The sequence below is a fragment of the Myzus persicae genome, unplaced genomic scaffold (assembly GCF_001856785.1).
Source record: "Myzus persicae strain clone G006 unplaced genomic scaffold, MPER_G0061.0, whole genome shotgun sequence".
In the NCBI taxonomy this organism is placed as follows: domain Eukaryota; kingdom Metazoa; phylum Arthropoda; class Insecta; order Hemiptera; family Aphididae; genus Myzus; species Myzus persicae.
The window spans coordinates 740701-751076 of NW_019104267.1; the positions used below are offsets into that span (position 1 = coordinate 740701).

The 10376-nt window shown below is 32.5% G+C and overlaps 1 protein-coding gene across 1 annotated transcript; it reads left to right on the top strand.

Annotated features, from left to right (window-relative positions):
* The first annotated feature begins 355 nt into the window (after positions 1–355).
* On the top strand, positions 356–10148 carry LOC111040735. The gene is made up of 6 exons (XM_022324743.1): positions 356–745; positions 4858–4941; positions 5029–5129; positions 6293–7204; positions 8392–8626; positions 9145–10148. Exons 2-6 carry the CDS (start codon positions 4882–4884, stop codon positions 9229–9231), a joined length of 1395 nt encoding a protein of 464 aa, XP_022180435.1. The 5' UTR covers positions 356–745; positions 4858–4881; the 3' UTR covers positions 9232–10148.
* The last annotated feature ends 228 nt before the right edge of the window (positions 10149–10376 follow it).

Sequence of the window (10376 nt, forward strand, 5' to 3'; positions counted from 1 at the left end):
CTATATTTAGTACCTACCACGATTTAAGATAGTATGGTTGCCAACGAATCATGAAAACGTGTCTACTGAAATCACTATTAAAAACAGCTGGAAAATCCACCACCAGCGCTTGTATGTAATAGCAAACAGTGGCGATAAGCTCAAATGGGTACCGAGTTGGCGCACTGTCAATCCTCTGCTTCTACAATATTATAATATTGTATCGGTACACATAATATTTCGCAAGCGACAGTGGTCAATATTGCAACTGCTCTCGCCCGTCATATTTTAATCTGGTCGCCACAACGATCTTATCACGGGTCGTCGGGCAACCACACTATCCTTAATCGTGGTACCTACCCACGACAACATAATAATAATATCATTACACTCTGTCGAGTACCTACCTAACCTACGTAGGTCCCACCACCTATCGCACACGGCGACGATAATACAATTTATATAAAATACGGGCCGATAAGCCGATGGACGATTATTATTGCCGATCGGGCGCGTACGTATGGTCCGCCGGCGTTGTATTTCTCACGTGTTTATTCTTCCTAGGCACTTCGGTCGCTTAACCTACAAGTCGGAACGGTGAAAATAATATTGTGATCGCATATTCTCACGCCGACATCGAAAACAGCACGGGCCGGCTGTGAAGTGTTCGCGGTGCGACGGCATTTTTTCCGCTCTTAAAAACCAAATCGATCGAAAGCGAAGAACGGAGATAAACCTACGTCTCGGATATTGTACCTGAAACGAGGTGAGTACGACGCACGTGTTGTGTCGGCCGTCTTGCCCACTCTTTCGCGGCCCCGCTCGTGCGTTTCTCGATCGACGTTATTTGAGTTTGGCGACATCAAACCACCGGCGAGTACGAGGACTTAAATTATGTAAATAAACGATGAACGCGAGCGCACTGTACGCGAGGTTGTGAAAGAGGCCTTGCAAACCGATTTCGTGTGTGGTTGTATCGCTTTAAGAGGACGTCACACCCGCACGTGTTGTCTCCGTCTTACAAATGTACAGCATAGCAAAAACTGTTTTGCGCGGGACAACTTTTAACTTTCTGTGTTTGTAGCGGTGGCTCCGAAATTTCTCAACATATAGAGTAGAAAATTATCTATGCAACAGCGTGCCCATATTTTAGATAACATAAACACAATAAAAAGTTTTTTGCTTCTAAACATTTTATTTTTTTGTTTTTTTTTTCATTTGCTTATAAAAAATGATTGGATAGTGAAATTAAAAAAAAGCACGCTGTTGCACAGATAGACTTCTCCTTTACGTGTTGTGAAAATTTGGTAGTTCTACAACAAATATGGTGCGAGAAAAGTTGTCCCGCGCAAAACAGTTTTTTCTATGTTGTATACATTGATTGTAAGACGGAGACAACACATTCGGGTGTGACATCCTCTTGATACTAGAGTGAGTTATCAAAATTTAAGATAAAAATGTTATGCCAAGAGCATCTGACAGTATTTTGTTAATATTTTCATTTTAAAATTCTAAGTTAATTAAGTAGGTATAATATGTTTAAAATATTGTAAAATTGTACAGTTTAAAAATGCTGATAATTCGTTTTAAAATTGAATTAAAATATCGATAAAAGCTCACGAGGAGCCCTATAGATAATCGTCCTTAATACTTTTAAGTTGGATAGTATGTCAATTCACATTTTTCTCTTATATAAAAGTTAATATCGTTTGTAAGACGAGGACGGCCCTGATTGTGTCGGCGAGCTACCGAGAAAATCTCGGAGGATCGCTGAAAATATGGGCTGGTTATGATGTGTGTTAAACCGTAATTTTATTTTTATTTAAAAATGAGAAATTAGTACGAATAATAGTAGAAAGTATATTTAATCGAATTATTAAATCGTGCAGTAGCTGTAATCAAATGCACTGCCGTAGCAAGACCTCGCCCCTGTCAAAAAAACCAAATTTGTTGGCAGAAAACCCCTCATCTAATTTTTCCATAAAATGCTCATTATTAAAAAAAAAAAACTGTTGATTGTGGCACAAGACGAGTATATCTTTATTTAATTATTAACTAAAAAAAATGCTTTATTAAGTATTATAATTAAATAATAATAAAAATTTTTAAAAAAAATGCACTGAGTAATAAATGTATACTATTACTTTATTAAATATAAACATTTTTATCTCATGATTTATTATTAATGGTAATTTTTAAAATTTAACTTCAATCAATAATTTTAACTTTCTGGAATATAGAAAAAAATATGAAATATTGATATTGTATCGTTATCTATTTATTTAATTAAGATCGTTATTTAACTGAAATATAAGTCAATGTAAAATAATTAATATTTTGCTATAAGTTATCTAATATCTATTTTGTATTTTTATTTATTCAAATATATACACATATATTCGTGGATTTCATTACATGTGATATTTTGTGGAATTAAAGCCATTAAAATTATAATAATAAAAAATAAATATAGTTTAGTAAAATATTACTTATAAAGTTATAAATAAGGCTGTTTAGACTTCAAGAGTTACTACAAAGAAAAGAGCGAGTATGATCAACTAATGATCTATATTGTTTTTTTTGGAATCATTAGATAATGTTCAAGTGGTGGTGTTGGTATCGTAATAAAAGTCTATAAAACAAAAAAACATAATTCAATTTGTATGTATATTAAAGTGAAAAGGTTTTAATCGTGTTATTTATTTGTAACGTCTATAAGTTTTACATATTTTTACGACGTGGATAGTATGCTAAAGATTTTTATTTCTTAATATATTTATTTGAGTATTTTCAAATTCAAAATATTGAATTTTGGCCAACTATTTTCATAAATAGACATCGTTTTTTTTTGTTTGAATATGTAACTATATTGTTAATAGTCATGTGATATCAACATAACAATAAGTAGACGTATATAATGACATACTATTTACATAACATGATATGTCAAGATACGGTTTCCAACGGTCGGGGGCAGTATCTATAAATAAATACCCCATCGTGGTTTCCAATACGCGATTGCGTGACGAGAAGCGTGTAGCGATTACACTAAAAATAAACGACGGATTTTTATTTTTGTAAATTATCATATTATTTGAATTGAGAATGCCACTCGATGAAATTGCGCTCCCGGAAAATACCCTCTTGCCACTACGGCCCCGGTCAAACGTTAAAAATCCAATAACTAAATATCTATTGCCTATTGGTGGAAGACGACATCGCACGCAACCTAACATAATATTATTCTAAATTATTATTATTGTTATTCTGATGTTTCATAACAATATCGGCGTCGTCGACTGCCAGCTGTAAACAATGTGTAAATACTTCGGTGCACGTCGTGTCGAAGCCTATTTTTCTCGGATCGTCATCTCGTCGGTATATTATTATTATTCGACCCATACCTTTGTTATAAATTATGGTATAATATTATTATGATTTGCGTCTGTCGTTCTGTGAAACAGCGACGACTACAATCTTTGGCAAAAGAACACATTAACGCAGATCGGCCATATTATATAGACCAATATTATAAATAGATAATATAACATCTAATATGAAAATTAGTGACAGCAAAGTATTTTATAGCATTTAATAATGTGGTACTTCATTGACATATTGTTTTTATAAAAAGTAAAAATGGGTAAAAAAAGGAAAATATACGAGTTTAGAAATCCAAGATTACCAAAAAATATACCAGATAAAATAAGCACCGATATAATATTGACCATTGAAGCCTTCGAAAATGTGTTGTAATTACCAAATACCTGTTTAATTGTATTAACAAGTGACTCAAATGTTTTTACTTTTAACTAAAATCATTCTAGTATTTTACCCAGTACCCATAATATGATAATACATTTGAAAGTCTGTAATTCTAATTTATACAGTCTACCCATAATGCGAGTATTTAAGTGTAATTTTTCATTTTATTAGTTAAATGTCTGCAATTACATAATACAAAAGCTATAATAAAATATTCGCACTTAATCCTGAAATAGGGCGGTATACATATATAATAACAATACTATATGATAAACCTAATATACTAGTATAAATAGTAGCATTGATTGTAAGCTTGATGTGAAAAATGATATTATTACTGCGCCGACCTTTCGAAATTTGAAATGCCCGACATCTCCCTCGGTAAAATATTATAATATTTTTTCAACATTTCATTCAAATCTTAACATTAATCGCTCTTATATGAAATATATTGGCGAAAATGTATTTTCGATATTTGTTTTATTTTTGTTTTATATTGAATTGTCAACCTATTTTATGTGCAAACGAACATTTTTTTTTATGCAAGTCTAAAAAGAGTCGATAATTTTAAATGTCTTTCAAATAGCACAAAAAGAGCCAAATTATTTTGAAAACAATATATTAGGTCAATATAATGATAATATAATTAATATTTCTTGAAAAATTCGAGTCCTACTACAGTTATTCATTTTTAAATTACAAATTTATTTTGAGTAAAAATTTCAGTTTTTATATAAAATAACTAAGTATAAAAAAACCGTGTTTGTATAATTTTTAGATTTTTTGGTTACAGAACTTACGTACGTGGAATCTCATTTTAAATGTTAAATCCTTATTGGCTATACAAATTGAAAATGGGGACCAAACTTCCAAAGAAATGTATTGATTCTATAATTTCTCTCGGAATAAATTATTTTAAATATGTTTTATTATTCTACGTTTACAAAAGTATCATGAGAACATGTTTGGTACTTGGTGTTAAAATTGTACTCAGATTTTCGTGGGCACCTACTTTGGGAGTTGCATACTCTCAGTTGCATTGTTATAATTATTCCAAAAATGTGTCATAAATTTAAAAAAAAAATGTATTGATATGAAAATTATATTTTACAGCCAAGAGCCATAAACACTTCCAAGATGTCCAAACCATTGTGTCCTATTGCATTCGAGCAATCCGATGCCAATTCAATTTGTACAGTAAGACGAAAGAGTAGAGGGAAAACAATAGTTTAATTTATTTTTGTAAACTTAGAAACATTTATATTTACTTGGATTTTTGTTTAGACGAACAAAAGGAAGAAACTGAGTTTGTCGAAGGAGCTGTTAAGAGACATCACGCGATTTAAACGTATGCTCATCACACGGAAAGAAAATTACGAAGTCAGGTAAAATCTCATAAAATTATTTAGTTTTTTAAAAGTCGTAAAATCGCATCAAAGATTTCTGTCGTCAGTTCGTCTTCGAACACTGTTTTTTTTCTAGTTTAGGATTTTTAAAAATTTGAAATTAATAATTACCCGTAATAACCTAAATAAACAAATTTCACTGTTCTATACGAACATCAAGCATATTATTTACGTATTAAATTATACTTTAATTACATTAAATTATTTAAAACATTCTGCAGTCTTCGATTAGCTTCAAATAAATATCAACTGAACAGCTTTATTTTGGAATTCCAAATTTGACTGTCAAGCAATTTTTAGTAATTTTTGTATGTTCACGTATTATTCAATCAACTTTACTTTCATAAAAAGTTTTTTTTTCGGCACAATTACAAATATGACCCTACAGGTGCCCGCAAGTGTTGTCTTCGTCTTTCAAACATAGGTAGGTACAACATAGACAATTTGCATTGAGTAGAACCAATGTTGTTACTTGTTAGCACTTAGCTATTAGTATGAATTGACCTATATATGATCAAATTTGAAGGTAATAATATCGTCTGTGATAGTGTTACCTCTCGTAAATTAGTTTATAATCAATACGTAAAAAAACATAAAAACCTTGTGGGTCTTTGTCGCCAATTCATAGAAAACGTTCTTTTTTTCAAATATTTGTATTTATTAATATTTTTAATATTCCAGCAATTATTTATCAAATTAGTTTATCATCGAACATTTTCGGTACTCGGTAACTATTCTAACGAAAATACATAACACTCGTTACCCAACACTTCTATTAGAGTACTTAATGATTCAATGTCCCATAAAAATCGCATTATTTAAACATAACAAATTACTATACCGGATGTATTTTATAGTATGTTATAATATATAAATGGTAGGCAGTGAAAATAATATACTGTAATATTTATGATGATCGGAAGGTGTGCAATTCGAACATTACTTTTTTTCTGTCCCGAGGCCAATATTCGACACTAATGAGTATGTACCTAATTCGATCTTACTATCTTACCCCAGTATTCAAATTGGCTAAAAAATTGGGCTCAAACAACTCACGGTAATTTCAGGGTAAAAAAAGGCAACCTCCGGCAAACGGACTACTCCGCGACTTAATAATTGAGGCGGTCTCTTGCGTATTACAGTTTTCTCGATCCCGTCAACGGCGAACAGCTGAAACTCATGTGCACCGACACCGTATGCACCGGGCGCGTGCTGCACGCGGGAGTGCGGACGCTGCAATCAGCCATCGTCCGGGAACGGTCGCACAGGCGGGAATACGTGGACGGCCTGATGCGTTACATGCGAGAGCTGGACAAGCTGGACGAGTCCAAGGAGGAGCTGCTGGATGGCCTGGAGCGGATGCGGGCCGGCGTGGACGGCACCGTGGACGCTCTCCGGGCGGACGTGGAACGGGCCCACGGCCAGTACGAGGAACGCAAGAGACGGTTCTTCCGGTTCTCCGACGGCGCGGACGGATCCGAACCGCAAGAGTTGACCGCCACCGCTGGCGATCACGAGTTCCAGTCGCTGTGCTTGGACGTGGCGGCCGACACCGTCTCGCTACGTAGCCACGGCGATTGCTGGCCCGATGACATCGAGACCGACGACGATGACGGTTGGCTGGAAGACATCGAAGCCGACGGCGACGCCGACGCCGCCCAAACGATCTTCCGACGGCTCCGGCGGGACGCAGAGGCTCGTGGTGCTGACGGCTATCGGTCGCGGACTGACGAACTGCTAAAGCTCTGGCGCGCTATCAGGTCCGTGTCCGAGTACAATCGGACGCTTGAGACGGCCGCACGAGAGCTTGACGAACAGAAGGATTCCCTGCAGGCCAGCCTGTGCTGCGCGACGGCCGTGTGCACGGCGCTAGACGCAGACCAGTCGGACAAGAAGTGTCGGGCGGTCGTGCTGGACGACTTCTGCGCTGTCACCGAACAGATCACGGCGCAGCAGATCAGGAACTTGGAGTTCGGCCGCATGCTGGCCGTCGACGAAAGGCAGATCGATGAAGAACTGCTCAAGATCGGACAGCTGAAGGCCAAGGTTGCCAGGTAGGTAACTTATTTGATTATATTACGTGGTGTTTTGGTTATAGACTTAAATAGTTAAATTTAAAGATCGTTTTATATATTTTATGCAAATGACTATTAGCGGGATATAAAAATACCACCTATATTTGAATTTTAAATTACATGGCTTCAAAACGTTTTTATAACGTTACCTACGAGTATAACTCGATTCAAAAAACGATAGAAATCGATAACCGGTAGCATATAAATAAGGTGGGAGGAGCAGAGTGTGCAACGGCATAACTAGGTAACTTAAAAAATGTTAACAATTGGCCCGCCATTATTACTTCCATGTCATAATTAACTTATACGTTATGATTTCATATATAGGTAATATAAATAAAATATTTTTTTTTTCAAGTTTTTGTATAATTTTGGTTTAACGGGTTTATTGATTATACCTTATTTGTCTTTTTTCAAATAATAGTGAAATGGCCCTAGCTGGTTGCTTAATTGCTTATAAGCTTTTAATTCTTTGAATTGCTAGCTATTTAAAAGTTGCATTAGTCGTTATAAGTTTCAATTAGAATTATAAAAGAGAATGAAGGAATATTTACATAGGTTTGCATAGGTTACCTACATTACATATTTGAATATTTTTTTTTTTAATGGCCTGGTGAATTGTCAAAATTCACCAGCTTAAAAGTTTGCACACACAGAAAAAAAACTGAAATGACGCCCCTGACGTAAACGATAAACGATCGAAAACGGATAGCGAAACAGAAAACGATAAATGATTATAATTAATAATATCGAATAACGTAACAGAAAACGATTAACGATTAAAAGATAACATTGCCAGAAAAAAAATGTTTATAAAATTATAATCATTAATCAAATATATTTGGTTATTTTTGAAAAACTGTGACTTTAAATACTAGGTACCTAATTAAAAAGAAAATAAATCTAAATGGAATTCAAATAACGTTTAACCTGTTTGAATAGGTTACCTAAAAAATAAAATGGTTTTTTTAAACAGCGACCCACTTTTGACCAAATCGCCTTAAATTAAAATCATTAATTTACCTTATTTATCTGATGCTGTTCCTAATATCACATTTTAGGCTCTATAAAATATATTTAAACATATGCGATCCAAATATTTAGCACCCGCTCAAAAGCTTTACAATACTAGGTATACATACTTACTGTTGTCATTTTTTTTACAGGAAAAAAGAGAAAAAGCAAAAGCTTCTTGAGCAAACAGACAGTGTGAAAAGTCAACTGGAAGTGTACAAGAATCGTTATGAAGACTTAAATAGAAAAAGAGCTCTTCTCGAAGACAATCTAAACATGACAAAACGTTCACCCAGCAAATTAGCAAATCAATCAGAGCAACAAGGTTTCGGACAGAGAGTGAAGCATTTGGAACAACTCAAAAACCAATACAACAAACTGGCTAATGTAAATTCGTTTTATATTTGATACAATTTTTAGATATATAATACTATATTATAACCAACGACATGCATTGTTTTTTGATGTCCAAACGTAGGTAATATTGACAAATGGTGACAAACGCACCATTACATGTAATGTTGTACGTATTATTTGTAGTTTATTATTTAATTTAAATTGATTGTCGAAATGCTTTATACGGCCTACCTATAAATTTAATTATTGCGCAAGTGTCAACACACTTAAGTTAATATTTATACAAGACTTTTATAATTTGTCATCAGAATAGTTAACTAAATATTTTGAGAAATTATACTTAACTAATTGTCCTATCAATTTTAATATTATATTGATATTGAAACATATTTTTTCCTCGGTATTTAAATTCAAATATAAAATCAACAACTTTTCAACCACCCACGAGTAAAATTAATATCATTATTATTAATTTGTTTAAACAATAATGCAGTCATCATGATAACATTAATATGATATATTAATAATGCGTTGACGTGATTTTTCAGAAAAGAGATGCGTTAAAACTGAAAATTCAAACTCAACAACAGGTGGTCAAGACACCACGTCGGATAAATACGTTTTGGAATACTTAGCCATACTTTTTGCACAGTTTATTGGATTAACCTTGATTTTGCAAATATTCTTGTATGTTTAGGCGTCTCAAAAGCTTTATTTTTCACTAAACCAGGCTCAAAGTTTAATTAGAATTTAACACGTTAATATAACACATCATTTTACTTTTTTATTTATTTAGGTCATAACATTCTATTTAATTTACTGTCCAAAGCGATTAATTTACTTTTTTCAAATTTAGTTAACTTTAAGATTATAATATGTGCACAGTGGTTTAAAAAAAAAAAATTATACATTGAAGCAAAAAATGTTTATTTTAAGTTCATCTCGATAATAATACTATTACATAAACATTAAGTTTGCTTTTTGTTCCATTGTCCATAAACTATTGTTATAATTATGATTATTTTATAATTATTATTAATATATATTATGCGCAAGCACATTACATATGCTATATATACTTATTATTGTTACAAATTGTGTAATAGTTTAAATTTACATAACAATCAATGTCTAATATATGTAGTTAACTTATGTAAACACAACAAATGAAGATCTTAAAATACTTATAAATACTACTAAAAGCGCATCATATGCAAATAACAGTATTGTAAAATAATGTTATGTTAAAATTGCATTTCAATCGTTAGAATACAATATAAGTCTTCCACTTAAGATGCTAAAATTTAAATACTACGAAAAATTTTTTTATATAATAATACAATTTAGACTAAAAAAAAATTGAGTAAAATGTTTAATAATACAATCACAGAGTAAACAATGTATTCCATAGCCATTGGTACACATTCTTTTAATGGGGGTACTCAAAAATTATCGTAAGAATGCCTCCGTTTCATTATAATATGTTATATTTCAATGTCATTTCTGCTAAATGTATATCAGGTTTAACAATTGCAATACTAATAATATAACTACTACACAAATGAAATTGTAGGTAAAATATATATAAATATTTTATTTGACATTTATAATATGACAAAGTTAAATATAAATCAATTAATGTTGTACACATAAAATAAAGTTATTTTGTCACTGTTTCAAAGTAAGCAGCAAATCTCAAAGTTATATGTAAACTAAATTAAAACAAATCAACCAATTGGTAAAATTATTTCAATTTCACACGCACCAAAAAATAAAAATA

Coding starts and splice junctions, on each gene's coding strand:
- LOC111040735 (XM_022324743.1), top strand. CDS start 4,882: ATGTCCAAACCATTGTGTCCTATTGCATTCGAGCAATCCGATGCCAAT. Junction 4,942..5,028: donor ATGCCAATTCAATTTGTACA/GTAAGACGAAAG, acceptor ATTTTTGTTTAG/ACGAACAAAAGGAAGAAACT. Junction 5,130..6,292: donor AAAGAAAATTACGAAGTCAG/GTAAAATCTCAT, acceptor TGCGTATTACAG/TTTTCTCGATCCCGTCAACG.